We start from the raw sequence: 16229 nt of genomic DNA on the forward strand, positions 1-16229 counted from the left end.
TTTCAGTAGTGCATCTACCACCAGGAATCAGAATAGTGAAAATTTTTTCTCCACTAAGCACTTACATTGGATTCTACTTCATTTTTTTAAACAGTTGGTAAACATCATGGAGGGAAGTGGTGTGTGTGTATATATCTGTTACGCATCTCATGTCAAACGAAGTATAAAGCTATCACATGATTTCTAGGAGTTGCTGTCTGTGTAATAACTGTGCTGAATATGTATAGCAAGACAAGAACAGATTTGAATGAAGGGCAGACATGCCTCTGCTTACCAGATCATTGGCTTGATCTATTGTAAATACACTGCAGTTTATTCTGTTTCCAATGTCAATGTGCGCATCAGCTAACAATGAAATAAGCTGTTTACATTCATTCTGCATTCGTGTAAAAGGAACAGCAATTTCATCATAATAGAGGTGTTCAGAAAGCACCCCAAGTAAACAAGGTTGCACACAAATTGCCACAGTTCTACATTCCTGTAAAAGAAAAGACAAAACAGATAATTTATATTTGAGTCATCAAGATTTCTTCTATTCAGTTCTGAGTAATAAACAACAGAATCCAAATACAGAAATTAAGGTACCAGAGAGCCCGTTAACATTTTTAACTCAAAACATTAAAGATTATGAACAAAATGTTCAGTCTGTCACTAAGAACTGGAATGACAGTGGAATGCAGGGAAGATGTTTTTGCTAAAAGGAAAGTTGACACAGGTAACACGCATCTTGAATAGATCAATTTGCAGAAGAAATGTGAATGTATTTACTGATTCACAGTTCTGACAGTTGGCATTTAGCTACTTGAGTAGCATAATTTACTCCCCCATTGTCTAGCTATCAAGATTTTGGTATTTTAGCTTATCTACTGAAATTTTATTTCAAGCTGAAGTAGCAGATGATGAGCTATGGATTAAGTTAGTAAGTCAAATTTATTTTTGCTGCAGAAACATCCTACCTTTTGCAAGGCTGCCCACTCACAGATTACTAATGCAACACTAATCCTCTGCAAGGCAGATTTAGAATTCAAGTGGAAGAGCAGTAGCTGAGCTAATGATTCAGCTGGCTTTATTTCTTGAGTAACAGTATTTACACCGGGGTCACAAATACAGCAACAAAGTGCTCCCAACAACCTGACAAAAGGAGAAAGAACATTTGCTTCAATATTACGATCACTTGTCAATTAATGATTCAAACTGATGATGACAAAGCAGTTTACATAATTAGATTTTAACAGAAGCACTTTAACAAAAAAGATAGGCTGCTTGTAAATATTTTTTCAGTTTTCCAGTAAACTGACTTTGCTGCCATCATCCGAGCTCGCATGACAACGTAATCCCTGGTTGCTGGATCTTCTGCAATGCTGTCTGCCCCAGCAATATATTCCTGAATTACTTCCTTATTCTGGGTTTGACCTTGACGCAGTTTAGCAGCTGCCTTTTCCTATGGAATGAAGTTGAGAGAAGTTTAAAATAAATGTGTTCGTAATAGAAAAGATGAATTTATATTCCATAACATTTCTAGTAACCATCATTCCCTGAAGAAACTGGACTAACTCAAAATGTTTCTTGGATAGCAGACTCCTGAAAGCAGTCCATTCTCACCATTCTAAACCACCTCTCCAGTAATACTCTATGGTGCAATTAAATGAAAGATATGGTTCCTTCACTTGAATATTAACTCTCAACATGTAGCTGAAAAACTTCATTTTCAGTGAACACAAAGGAAAAATTAAATCTCTTTCAGAATCTTCAGAAATAAATTACTGCTTTTAGACTTGCAATCCTATAGCCAGATTCTGAGGAAATCACTGCAGATACATAGAACCTCATAAATACTTGTGAAATACAAAATACACATTGAGCAAACTACACGATAATACTTTGAATTCCAGTGGATAACTTCAGAAGAACTATTGTTCTCTAAGGAATTGAGGTCTAGAAGATAAGTAATATTTACCATTGCAAAATTGCAATACTACGTCCCTCTAACACTTTCAGAACATGTCCATTTCTATACCAGCTAATTACTTCCCTATTTTCCCCACAACACATACTGAGGTCATATTTCACTTACTTTTGATCTGGTTTTTACTTCTAGCAACATGTTTAAATCAATTGGCAAATGAGATGGCTGCATCATTAAGCAGAGCCAAGCTCCCATCCATGGACAAGCAGCTGCAACCACATACTGAACAGATGCTTTGTTTAGCAGTTCCAGCCATACCTGGGGAAAGAAACAGGGTAAATCATGACCGATTTTTATGTGTTTTTTCATAAAATCACATATGTAGAAACTATCCTGTTTCCTTTCAGTTTGTATTAATGCATCACATGGGCAGACTACAACAGACACAAACAGATTATTCTTTATTGGTGCTAAAGCACAGAGGATATGAAGAGGTAAATACACAAACAATATACATCTAACTCACAAATACCTTATGAATAAGATCCAGAATTTCTTGGTTGCTTTCTAAGATACAGAACTGAAATATATGTCTCAACATGTCTTGCAGAATTGGAGTCAGCCACGTTGAAGAGCTCTGAAACAAGAATTATCACGATTGAAAAGATTCTAGTATTCATCATAACAAAATGCTAGTAATCTTTATTATTTATAATTTACAAATTTATAATTTATAATATAATTTATTATAATTCTTACCTGGTCTTGTGTAGAGAGCAGTGTGAATAATGTTTCCAGTGCTGCTTTTCGCACAGAGGATATAGTATGATGCAAGAATGGCCATACACGTGGGACCAACACTGTGAGTGACTGCTGAATACTTGTACATGAAAGAGTGACGGAGAGGCAGTGAGAAGAGGAAAAAATGAAAACACAGTTAATTTTGTTTTATTCAGAAGAAAGAGATTATTGCATATATTGGGTGATTTCAAGTGAAGGATCATATTACTACAACTTAAATGTTTTATAAATAATTTGAGTCAGCATCATTATTTTTCACAACAATACTGTTGTTTTTTTTCCTTATAGTATGAAGCGCTAGTTGATTTAAGCATGTATTTTTACTGTGTTGTTTCCTAAATTATTCCTTCTCCTTTGTTACTTTGGAATTTATTATTAGGTATTTATGAGTTAAGATCCAAGCTTGTTTTTATTTATTATGCATGAACATGGACATCAACTGATACTACATGATGAATTACAGATGGGGTTGCTGGTGGCAGAACTGCGTTCTTAGTTTTGTATTTGTGCTGAAAGCAGCATTAGCAGTGACAATCATTCAGAATGTGAAAGGCAAGGTGTGTTAAGTGTAGCAGCTGTGAGTTTACCATGTGTATGATGAAAGAACACGCTAACATGCAATTCCTTTACTTTGACAATCCTGAATAGACAGAAACTCAACACTGTCTGCAGACTTAAAGAAGGATTTGTTTTCCTGTTCTAAAAAGCTAACAATTACTGCTTTTAGCAGTTACAAACTTACATTTTGAAAATAAAAAAAAAAAGGTCTTTTAATATTGAAGAGTTGGTAAGGAAGGAAAAAACTTGTCTTTGAAGAAGGGGCAAACGTTATTCACTGTCATACATAACGAGAAATATTTAACATCTCCCCTCTGCTTTCTTCAGTGAATGTTCCAGTAACTTTATATTGCAATTTTTTCTCCTCTTTTTCATTTTGGAACAGAAATCATGTTTACCCACTGCTTTATCTGCCTTTATCAGTCACAGAATGACTGGTTGTACTATTGATCCAAGTTTTCATTTTCATAATTCTTTTGAACTGTTTCAATAGTCAAGCTTTATGTCCAATAGTAATGTTATAATTGCTGTTTTGATGTAAATAGTTTGCGCGCTTGTTTGGAATTTGTCAATAAGGAGCAGATAAGAAATTGTGGAAAGGATCACCATTTAAGTGCAGTTAATACGTTTTACAAAATACCCACTACAACCAGTGGAGTTAAAAGCAGAAAAGCAAAAGACACATATAAACAACATCTACTACCTTTTAATTATTTTTGGGCCCACTACTAATGAAATGAAATGAGGAGCACACTGCCCTAACCTTCCCTTTGAGGAAAAGCAAGAGTAAAATTAAAATACTGATTTAAATTACGTATTTCCTTGGCATGTGATTTGAGCGCTATTTTGATTATTCCTATCTGAAAATAACTTGAGATTTATATTGAATAATGAAGAAATACAAATTAAAAAGTTACCTGCACTTGCGGACCTGAGGATAAGTCAGAAGAGAAGAAAGAAGGATCATGATACTGTTTGTGGAAGCCGTCAAGTCATCCAACTCGAGGAGCGCGTCCCATAATGTATTAAGAATGAAAGGCACCTAGGACAAATAAACAGAAAAGGTTGTCAGACAGAAAGAGGAGAAAATATTCAGCTGCTAACTGTTACATGTTATTTCCTTTGCTCAGTGAAATTTTGGATCAGAATTGATGGAAAACAGCTCAGTTACCTTCTGAGACTGAAGGTGGACCAGGCTTTCCACTACTGGTACTAAAGATGCTGCAGCAACAGCTCGAACATCATCATCCAGATCTTGGAGACCTTCAACTATTGCAGGCAACACTTTAGGCAGTAATGTGTCGATCATGTCCTGCCAAAAAGAGCAAAAGTATTTTTAAACTTAAAAAAACAGAGCACACACCAAACAGCTAAAAGGTATTTGTTATATAACAAGAAGCTACAAGTCCAGTAATGTAATCTAAATATTAAAAGGTACTTCATTAAGTAAAATCTAGGTTATAAATTTGAACATTAATTTAGCTCAGTTTTTGAGCTAACCCAAACCCAAAGTTTGCAGAATAATAATGAGCTAAACTAAACCTCTTGTAGCACACAGCTCTGCAAATCTCACGCATGAAAATATCAAAGCTAAAATGGCACAGCCTCTATTTATAAATTTGTTTTGTGCAAGTAACTGTTAATGAGATTACAGTCGTATGACACTGCCAAACACCTGCTGATTTCTGTAGCCTGGATAATAAAGCTGCAGTCATACATCTTAACCCACATGAGATGCAGTGCAAGAAGGTTGGTTTTCTCATATCTGTTTTTCCAGCACATCCTCATCTTTGAGCAGAGCTTTCTGCTCCAAAGCTCTCTACAGTTTGTCATGAGAGTTATTACCTGACGCACTGCCAAAGCATACTTTATTCCTAGGAGTCCACCGTGTCTCACTTCCCATTGCTCCTGTGTAAGTAGCTTCAGGAGAACATCCACAGTTTTATGAACTCCAGTCTCATTCATATGCTTCAGTACCACTCCCAAAGTCTGAGCACAAGTTTCACGTACTGGTGCTACCACCTAGGTGATGAAAGAGCCATTTCATTATGAAACTTTGACTTATAAATTAATGAGTAGAATCTCATTAATGATAAGATGAGCAAAATTGTTATACAAGGTGAAATATGTTTATCTGCTACTTTGTAGTAAGCGTCTGTGAACAGTTAGAGCAAGCACATGCAGTAGCACTGTACAAAGTGCAGCGAATCTGCTGCAGCATCATCTCCTGCAGAAGCCTGCTGATTTATCTGTTCACTCAGACAACTTACTTCATCTGAAACAAAGTCTCCAAATCTGTCTAATGCAAACACACAAAGAAGTCTAATAACCAAGTCTTCCAGCCACTCCTGATGCTGCTGAATCATCTGTAAAAAAAAAAAAAAGAATATCTGGTCTGTATTTATTCATAAAGGATTTCAGACATGCTTGTGTTTGCTAAATTTATATTTGAAAAGGTATCACAATGTATGTTTACATTGACTGAATGCAGTCATCTTGCACAATTTGGGCAGAAGAGTCAGCACTGATTTAGCTCTGACCTGGCTTATCACAAACATCACAATGGTGCACATAGTACTTTCATCAAAAGGCTGCAAAGCATCATGTAAAGTAGACCGATGACTTTATTCCTACACAGCATGCAAAGGTAAGGTCACTCAATCTGTAGTAATGTTGCTGTGTTCTAGGCAAATTACAATGTGTTTGAAGAGTATTTTCAAATAAACATGAACTATGATGCAGTGCACTTCTCAGTCAAGTCTCCTCCAGATATAGGTAATTATATCAAGCTTGTTTTGAGGCTCTGGCATCTTGTAAGAGGCCCAACAGCTTCGCAACTCTGAACCCCAGAGGACAAATCCCGGAAAAGGAACTACTCGCTACTACTCTGACATCACCTTTCACACCTCCACTGTTCATCTACTAGATTACCATTTCTCTTAAAAATTACGTCTTTGATCATACTGTGTCCATACTGCATGTGGAATGCACAGCAGCCTTTGAAGTGTGCAGGCTCTTTCCATAAATAAGAAACCGATGAGATTATCATCGCAGCATGTGTTGTTATTACTCTGCAATCTCCAAAGAACAAATACAGCATGGAAGCAAGGAAAGACAACAGCTTCTGCTTTCTCTGTAGATAAAGTATACTGAAGTAGACCGATCTACATGAGATATATATATCTCATCATTCTTCAGCACTCTCTAAACCACAAGCTCTCTTTGCTGATTTTACTGTCCTATCAATGTGAATGAGATTCACTATTAATAATAAGCAAATAATCACTCTTAAGAAATTAATTTTTCTTTTTAATTTTCCTTTTAAATACATGGGAAGTATGTAAATACTTTTGTGCATAATGTTTAATTAGTTGAGGTGGTGATTTGATCCAGATTGTTTTGAGTTGGAAGATCTCATGGTTTATAGCCCCTCAAAATGACCAATCTTCTGCAAAGCTTAAGTATTTTAAGAAGTCAGTTTACTAAATCCAATTCAAGAAAGCTACAATTAAATTTGCATGATTGGAAATTCACCTCTTCTAATGAGCTGTCTCCCATTTTACCACCACTTTTACCATGAGCTTTGAGTATCTCTCTCAGTCCAGTACCTGCACCATGTCGAACCTAGAAAGTGAAATAAAACGTCAGTTTTAGAAGATTTAGGAAGATTAAAAAAAGAAAAAAAAAAGCTCCATAGTGCAACTCATTACACTAGGTAATTTTTTTTCCCCCTAACATAGGTATATGCAACGCTGTAGAGTTAGTGGTACTTCGTAGACTTGTGGACAAGGATAGTATTTTATTAGATAAAATTAGATTGTTTTAGAACAGGGTAGTATTTATTAAATATTTGTCAGTTTATGGACAGAGGCAAGTAAGAATTGTTTCTGTTTTCTATCAGAAAAAAAATCTGTTACCATATTTGCACAAATGTACCCAACAAGGCACTTGCCATTTAGCTTTACTTCACTATGTTATAAAACACTGGTTTTCAGAGAAAGATCAACAATTACAAATACAGTCACCTCATGAATCTCAGGAGCTATATAAAACACTCTAGTTAGCTTCTAGATCACTGCAGTTTTTGGCTTTTGGGGAACTGAGCAACACAAGGAGCTGCTCAAAGATAACTTTTACTAAGTTTATAAGCTAAAGGAAAGCAGTGCTCTTAGTAGATTTCATATTTCTTATAAACTGAGTTTAGATCCTCAGTGGATATTTTGGGATCCACAAAACAAATCTCTGAGAATTACTATTCAGCTTAGTTTATAAACCTACCTTGCTTGGCCAAATATTAAGAGAAAAGTGAACAAATATGGCAAAGCAAATTACAGCAACATATACGTGCTCACCAAATATAAAGAGTTGAATGTATGGAGAAAGAGTTTTGGAGATTACAGAATACCAGCAGAAAGGTATGCTATGGCAATACCTGTTTCTCATACTTTTGATCCCTAGCTAGCTACAACTGGATAATCAAGAAAAGCTAGCATAGTAGCTGCACAAAAAGTTACAAAAGCAAAAGTTTGAGCCTGTTTTTTATTGAGAGGCCTTTACATAGGTTAGAGCAGAATCTACTGTACTATTTTTATAATGAGCACCTAATATACATGCTTGTTGATAGTACATTACACGACAGCAACAACTAGAGCCAAATGGCTGGTAGATTCTCCAAGTTATCTAAGAATTTTACATGAAATATAAACAGAAATATGTATAGCTCAGGGGCTGCTGGTGAAATCTGTAAGCCAGTAAAAAACAGCCATTAAACATAGTCTTAAAGTCTTAAGTGTTCATTATACACTAATCACTTGTGTATACATTTGTTTATACTAGTTTTTACAAGCCAAAAGAACACTCTGCTGAGAAGTTAACTTCTGAAAATAAAAAACAGCAGCAAGAAAGAAATGTATCAAGGAAATACCAAGTAGTAGGATTCAGCACATCTGACTTCAGCTGCCTATGAGCTAGACAAGCAGTCTGAACAAGTCAACCAGGCTGCCTATAAACATGGCAAGAATATGCCAGAGGGCGATTTAAAAACATGTATTTTGAGATAGCTTAACCTGTTCTTCCATTGAGAACATATCATAAAAATGAATCTGTAACAATCTACTTCCTTGTTTCAGGTCTGCATACCCCTACATCAAATGTACTAAGAAGGCTATGAGAGTGCCTGCATTTCAGAAAACAGTGAACTTCTGTTTCAGCTGCGAACAGTCTGCCCTGAAATAAAATGAGGCTTATTAGTTTAGATACAGTGATGTGCCACATGGATGTAATTAACCTTTTTCTCAGGGCCCAAAATACTCATGCTGGCTGTGGATGATCTATCTCTGCTTTTCCAAGATTGAGGTCAGCATGGGCAGAGCCAACCTGCTATTGGTAAAACTGTGATACAGATAACACCTAAGTACATTACAGCTGGTGATAACATTGGAACTTCCAGAAAGGTAATTTTCTTTTTACAAAACTGAGGTTAGTTCATAGTAGTTATTCCCATCTTCCGCTCAAGAAAGAAAACCCTTTGTCAATTACTTCATATTTTTGCTTGGAATTAATATGAATGTTCGTGGAAAACAGTACAGGGATTGAGTAAATGCATGAGCGTAACAACTGAATTTTGGAAATAAGCAGTCTCGAATATGTAGTTTTTGTAGTTGTAACTTAATGTAATTCTTACTTAAAAAAAAAAGTAAATTCCTTTTCATAAATGAAGAGGACAGTGATTCGTAGCCTATCCGCTGTTAAGGTGATTTTTCCTCTCTTCTAGATGAGAGATGGATATGCTACTGTTGTCAGCAGTGCTTGCACAGTATAAATAACTTAACATTGTTTTGCTCAAATTTCAATACTTCCAAAATTCTCATTTCATTTCTCCTTTAAGTCAGTCTTAAAAAACTCTTAAGAAATTCTGTAAGACCAAGCTGGTCTCAACTATGTAATCTATATGCATGATTCATGTAAGTTCTGCTACCAAGCAAAATGCTCATGTCCTAAGCATAGAATTTCTATTTAAGTCTACCTCTTATCAAGCATATATAGCTATACCATAGATACTGCATGCGTCTTACCTCCCAGGAAGGGTTAAAGAGATCATTGCACACCTCTTCACAAAAACTTTCCAGAGGCCATTCATTTGCCTAAATTCATAATAAATAGTTAAGTAAGTTAGTGATTCTTTAAATTTATGCATTGTCTTTGAAAAGCAAAATAGGCAAATCCCAGTTTGAAATTAGATGATGTAATTGGATCAATTAATCAAGCAATAAGCACTAACTTTTCAATACACATTCTGCATTACTGAAAATAAGAAGCATATCTGTTATTCCAGAATTTCTTGTAAGGAGGCTGACACGGCAGTGGAAAAAAAAATTATACTAATATTAGGAAGTTTACACCATCATAAAGACAAAGCAATTGAAAGGCTAGCAGCCAGCAGCACCTCAATTTACAGCTGTCATTAAACTTTCATAAATGCGTTTTCCAATCACTGTTTCACAAATAAGAATTCAATTACTAAGCTACATTAAGAAAAACTTATTTTGAATTTAATCAAGATAAAGTCACTGCAAAATAAACTTCTATGCAGTATTGGTATTCCTGTACAGCATTTCTTAAAATTATGCAGCTTTTCATTCAATTGAAGCAAACATATTTGCTACTAAATATAGAATCTAATTCTAAATCCTGCCTAATTAAAGTAAGGCAAAGATTAAATAAAGTGTATGTGAACATTTAGATCAAATTATGTATAGCTCAGTGTAATCTTTTATCTAAGCATTTAGCATTTGACAGTTTAATACCCAGGTCCAACACCTGTAATTCACCTATTCAGGTTCACCTGGGTCGCAAACTAATACAGATGGATTAAATGTGTTTTCCTCTCAATGCTGCATACAGCTTGAAGCCCATTTGCTTCACTACATACTAAGGGAAGCTGTCAATGTCATTCTTTCCTCTCACTCATAATCCTAAAATGACTTTATAGTTTGTGAGCATAAAGAATTTTTATTTTATGTTACTCTGCTAAACAACTGATCATTTTCACTAACAGCAGAACAGTGATCATACCTCTTCTGAAGCATTTTCTACCAATGTTTTTGAGTCTGTGGCAGGTTGGTTGATGACAACACTCGCAACTTTTCTTCTCTTTTCTTCTGGTTCCCCATCAGTGCTATCATTGCTGAGAAGGAACAAGTATAAGTTTATAGAGTGAAAGTATGCTTTATGAAAAGCAATTACTTCTACAACTGAAGTCTCAGACACGGTCAAGCATGGAAAGAATAAGAACAAAAAGTGTAACGCCTTCTGAAACATGCAAAATATGTACAAAGTTGCAGATAACAGAATTGAGCCAGGAGGCCAAATGAAAATCTGTCAGCTTTACCCAAGAAATACAGAAATTCTTAAATAAACCAAGGAAAAATAATTCTGCTTACTGTTCTTTATAAATACGGCAGGTACAATAGCACATCACTAAACTCCAATGACAAGGAATGTACCATCATACATGGGAAAATAGTATCTAATATTTTTACTGTATTAATTCCCCCATTTTCTTGTGCTATTCTCAGGGTGCATTTAACAACAAGGACAAACCAGACATTTTAAACTGCAGCATCCCATTATTTCAAGATTCCGGAAAGCCAGGTTTTTAATAGTCTACCAGGAATAAGCACAGCAGCACCTTGCTTCCATCAATAAAATTAGCATGTAAAAGTTTAAGAGGCAAAGACTGTAGGAAGTTTTTCAACGGGTCAATCAAATTACAATTCAAGCGTAATAGAAAAAAAGAGCAAAATAGTTCACTGTTATACCTCTTCTCGTTAGCTTCCACTGCATCTCTAGATCTTTGCTTTGCAAACAGCTTAGCCATTCTTTTGGCTTTATTCTTTTGTCTGCTGCTCATACCAGCTCTAAATTCTGAGTCAATTAACTCAGCGGCCTGAAGAGTCTGAAAGAGAAGCCATTCATTGTCAGCTCTTCTTACAACAAAGATCCTGAAAAATCCCCAAGCCCACATTGTTCTCAACTTCCCCAACTCTCCTTTAACTGCAACTCAGAGCAACAGTTTGACATCAAATAATCCTAATGGGGAAGTATGGGATTTAAGGGTTGAAGAAGCCAAAGCATATCATATTAGAAGTTGATCATGTTTAAAATATAAAAATGTTATAACTGCGGAAACTGAAATAAAGCAAACCCACTGTATTATTCTTTGCAGTGAAACAGCCCGAGGTTTTACCTACAGGTTGTTTGTTTACTAGTGAAACTGAAGAAGGAGAATAGTCCAGATCTTCATCATTGAACAGATCTTCGGTATTCATCCCAATTGCAGCACCCATATCTAAGCCAAGCTTCTTCTGTAACAGTTTCCTCTGTCGTGCTATCCGCTCTTTAGGATCAATTTCACCTTTAAAAAGTTTTTCAGAAAGGCAGATGTGTCAGATTTCCAACTAGATCTATTAGTGAAGTCTTGCTCAGTGAAATAGCATAAAAACAGAAGTCATAGAACTAATCTAAACTGCATTTGGATAATATATAAATAAAACATTTTAAACCCAATCATATTGATTCCTAGGAAGAACCTTCTGATGTTAAAGCTACAGAACTACTTCAAGTGATTTTTAAACAGAAAATAGCTCCCATAAAATTCATCAAATTACATTTGGTCCACAGAAGTTAATAAAAAGAAAACAGCTTTTGCAAAAAAAAAAAAAAAAAAAGTTTCTTAGGAAATCGCACTTTGAAAGAAATTAATACTAAAATTAAATCTAAATCCAGCAACTGATTTGAGAGCCTGCACTGCATTAATCAGCATGTGCATCTCTGTGGAATGATGTTGTTCACTGTTGATTTTTCTTTTCTGCTTAATTTTGTTTGTTTCTCCAAAAGTTTTTCTTTTCTCTCCTGAAAGCAATGGACCCTGAAGCATAAGCACGATGTTCCCAGGGTGCTGGAGTCTGTTAAAAATCTAATCCTTAAGCTTCATGTGTCAAGCAAGGCACACTTAGAAACTTAATTGAAACTACCTCAAGAACACTGTGAATCCTAAATATTTGAATTACTTAACATCTAGAAGACTTTAGAGTCTGTGTAGAATAAACTTGCCAAATAAGTTTGCTTTATATCCATTCATGCTGACTACCTACTTGAAAAGGAAAGCTGCAGAACAGAAAGTAAGCTTTATGAATTTTCCTGTCAGTTAAAAAAGCATCAATTAAAGCAATTTAAAAAGTTAAGTCATTTTTTAAGATATTTTATACCAATTTCTTAATTTTTCATTTTCAATATTATTTACAATGTCATGTGATAAGGCAGCAGGATAAATAACATATCTATGAAAAACCAAAGTGTCCCATTCCATCAGTTTGGTTACTTAAAAAGTAGGTACAATGCAGAGATTGCAGCATGCACAGGAGATAAGTAACTGAAAGCTCTGCAGCCAGCATGCCTTCCTATCTATGGCACCATTTCAGGAGGTGCAGAAACTGGAATCTGGACTGGAAATAGAAAAGTACAGTTAAAATATATATGTAAGTATATCATAGAATCATAGAATGGTTTGGGTTGGAAAGGATCTTTAAGATCATCTTATTCCAGCCTGCTGCTATAGGCAGGGAAACTTCCCTCTAGACCAGGTTGCTCAAAGCCCCATCCAGCCTGCTTTGAATGCTTCCAGGGAGGGGCATTCACAAACTTACTGGTCAACACATCACACATATCTTCAAAATAATTTTATGTCACTTTACAGATGTAAAGTAATTCTCAGCTAAAAAGCTGCAGAAACTTGTCAGACAATTCACTTGAAACAAAAGGTATCACAAAGTTACTAAACACATATTCCACATTTCTTACCCACACACAGATGCAAAAGCAGCAAGGTGATCTCTAATAGAAGCCATAAGTTAACTGATACTAGATAATTTCACTTGTTGTTCCATACTCACTGCAGAGAAATATTATTATGCTTCTTTTCCACTAAGAGACCATAAAAACACTGATGTCTGTATAAGCATTTAAATGCCACAACAGTGTAAATCGTAAAACCACCTGGATCATACTATGGTATTTAACAGTTCTGAAGTACACAGTACGCACTGAATATTTTAAATATTTGACCTTCTGACATCAACAGAGTTTTGTGCAGTCTCTCCTATATTTCAAACCTTAATGCTCTTCAGTTAGTCACATCCTACAAGCTAGAGAGCATTGTTTTAGTAAGGAACAAGTGATCGTATCTCCTGAAACTAAAAAAAAAAAAAAATAATAATTCTACAGAAATGCTAGGAATCCACTCTCCCCCCTACATGTACACTAATTCTAGTGAGAGGAAACAATACACACACACCCTCTATAAAAACACTCTAATTCAAGAAAGACAGTACAAACCAGTTGTGTTAGAGCAGATTTTCTTCCTTGTATTTCCCTAGCATTCTGAGAAACCATGGCTGACTAGACTTAAAACACAACTACAACAAGCCTTTTCAAACCAATGTTTTCTATGTTTTCTGGCTTGCAAGAAAGATATAGAGATATACCTGATTTATCATCCTGGACTTCAAATTCTGCACCAGCAGATCCAAGGAGGGATGCACCGTGTTTTAACAAGCGACATATATCAAATCTGTCAAAACGCAACCGGTCTGTTGAAGGTGAATCTTCCATAGGACTTTCTGATCCTGGTTCTAAACAAACATTGAAAATAATATTAAGGAAAATGTGACGAAGATCGTTCTCAAAATTTTGGCAGAAATAAGATAACGGTCAGGAAGGAAGAAATAATTTCACTCCCCAGAAGAACTATCAGGTATACAGCATTTTCATTCACAAAACAAAGACTCCATTTCATAAAAACAAATTTTAGTGTTTCTCCTTGCTAAGTTTAGCTTTTTAAAATCTTGGACACTGACTAACACAGGATTTTCCACGTACACATAAGGCCACCTTCAGTTTGAGCTGCACGTGGCTCACACATAAGTATCATGCCAACTCTGCCTCACATAACCAACAGCCAGGCATCCCTGATAAGAGAGCAGGAGAGCAGACAAGCTGCAGATACTTGTATACTTGTCCAGTTCAACAACGATAAGATGGTTGATCCTCACAAGGTGTCTTATCATTTCCTGGTCATGAATTCATTTCCAAAGTATTCCCTTGCCTCAAAACTTCAGTACTCATGTTTTGTGGCTTCAGGTGTATTCACATCCTGAATTAAATCAGCACTACAAATACCACTGTTGCCTACAAGAAATGCAGCTTTTATTTTGGTAATCTGTCTCATGCTTCCTTACGAAAGTTTTGTTCATTTACAGTAGAATAAGTTTAATTGCATATTGAGCACCATACAAAATGAGCAATACCTGCATTTCTTCAGACCTGAAGAAGGATATAACATTTCATTATATATATATAATGAATATATATATATAATGAATATATATATATATATACACACGGCAGAGTCTATAAATAAAGCTACTAAGTATACAGATACACCAGGAAAGAGTCAGCATAGCTCCTGAAAAAACTCTCTAATTAACATGATTATCAACATCCTTAAAGAGCTCTAATATGCAGATAGAGAAAATCTGTGATACTAAGAAATCCTAGAAGGACTCTTAAGAACAACAAGATGGCAGATAAAGTGCGACACTAAGAACTTAAGCTGTGACTACACAACACAGATGTGAGAACTGGCAGTTAACAGTGAATGAAGATTTTGGAGGCACTTGTTAGATTTCTGTAATTATCAGCTTATTAGGCAGCGACAGAATTGCAAGCTGGGTACTGGGCTTCATCAGGAAGGACACTGAAAACATAACAAAATGCATCATTTTGCCACTACATATAAATACCAGTATTTTAGAGATGCAAGTATACTATGGACAGGTATGTACATATCAAGGAGAACACAAGTAAGAAAAAGCACTGAAAATTACAAATAAAGCTGTCTAAAAGATAAAGCAGCTGTCTTCTGAGGGGAAACTGAAGACAGGGCAACTTTTCAAGGTGAAGAGAATAAAACTGTTGAAGGGGTGCAAATATAGCAAGCGTTTATAAAAATAACAAATGCAGTGAATAAAGCAAGCGCAGAAACTGCTTAGCAAATTCTGTAATAATGGAACAAATCTGTAGTAATGCAACTAATGTGAGAACAGTTCAAATCAGATAGGAATTTTGTTAAAAAGGAAGCAACATCCCTAATACAACAACTCCAGATAAGCACAAACAGATGGCAACAAGATGCCATGTCACCTCTCTCAGAAAGGTGCTTTCAGAAACTGCAAAATATGACAAAATTGACTGTTTAAAAGTTCTCTTGTTTCACCAGTTATTATTCCTCTTAATTATATGGAGTAAATCATTTTGAGGGTACAAAGCAGAAGCATGTGAATCTTAGAAGAAGCAAAGGTCACGCAGTGTTGTAACTGAATATGAACATCTCGAGCTAAAGAGGTTACTACAAAATAAAAAAGCAGGTTCATCTTAAACAGAATGGCACAGCTGCCTTAAGACTTTTTATATCACAGTCAGTTTGCATCACTCTACATAATTCATTTAAGCAGCACCTTGCTTTGATCTTGGAGTTGGATTCCACTCAGGTACATTTTTCACTATTGCTTCAACAGCCTGGCCAGCTGCAATACGGGTATCCCAATTTGTACTTCTTAAATACACTAACACCTTTAAAGAGAAATTAACAAATAAATTACATTTTGTTAAAAAAGCATACTTTTAGAGCATCTATCAGTTATTATGCTCTGGTATAACACTTTTACAGCTGTGGATCAAGACAAGATTCAAAACAATTAAAACAAAAGACAAAAAAACCCCCACCAAACAAACCATAAGCGACTTTCACTGTATCATTCACACTGCTTAGCAGCACCCTTGCCATAGCCAGTCCTTAAGAACTTGTAAGTTGTGTTTAGTTGGATCAGCGAAAGTTAGCCTTGTT

The 16229-nt window shown here is 35.5% G+C and overlaps 1 protein-coding gene and 1 long non-coding RNA gene across 3 annotated transcripts in view; one reads left to right on the forward strand and one right to left on the reverse strand.

Moving 5' to 3' along the window:
• Positions 1-11079, forward strand: part of LOC116231755 (uncharacterized) — a 34878-nt gene extending 23799 nt beyond the window's left edge. The window contains exons 2-4 of one of the 2 annotated variants that reach the window (XR_016468813.1): positions 2099-2241; positions 8395-8718; positions 10441-11079. This is a non-coding gene — a long non-coding RNA (uncharacterized LOC116231755). The remainder of the gene's footprint in view (positions 1-2098; positions 2242-8394; positions 8719-10440) is intronic. The other variant, XR_016468814.1, reaches the window with a different exon arrangement.
• Positions 1-16229, reverse strand: part of BTAF1 (B-TFIID TATA-box binding protein associated factor 1) — a 43584-nt gene that overhangs the window by 17629 nt on the left and 9726 nt on the right. Inside the window, exons 3-19 of the mRNA XM_031597721.2 lie at positions 15841-15955; positions 13810-13956; positions 11518-11681; positions 11086-11222; positions 10340-10451; positions 9340-9408; positions 6800-6889; positions 5536-5631; positions 5111-5287; positions 4437-4577; positions 4183-4307; positions 2666-2786; positions 2439-2543; positions 2075-2224; positions 1299-1441; positions 957-1131; positions 275-478 (exon numbers count right to left, since the gene is read on the reverse strand). Of these exons, the coding sequence (XP_031453581.1) occupies positions 275-478; positions 957-1131; positions 1299-1441; positions 2075-2224; positions 2439-2543; positions 2666-2786; positions 4183-4307; positions 4437-4577; positions 5111-5287; positions 5536-5631; positions 6800-6889; positions 9340-9408; positions 10340-10451; positions 11086-11222; positions 11518-11681; positions 13810-13956; positions 15841-15955 (2271 nt within the window). The remainder of the gene's footprint in view (positions 1-274; positions 479-956; positions 1132-1298; positions 1442-2074; positions 2225-2438; positions 2544-2665; positions 2787-4182; positions 4308-4436; positions 4578-5110; positions 5288-5535; positions 5632-6799; positions 6890-9339; positions 9409-10339; positions 10452-11085; positions 11223-11517; positions 11682-13809; positions 13957-15840; positions 15956-16229) is intronic.

Source organism: Phasianus colchicus, chromosome 8, assembly GCF_987193195.1.
Source record: "Phasianus colchicus chromosome 8, bPhaCol1.hap1.1, whole genome shotgun sequence".
In the NCBI taxonomy this organism is placed as follows: domain Eukaryota; kingdom Metazoa; phylum Chordata; class Aves; order Galliformes; family Phasianidae; genus Phasianus; species Phasianus colchicus.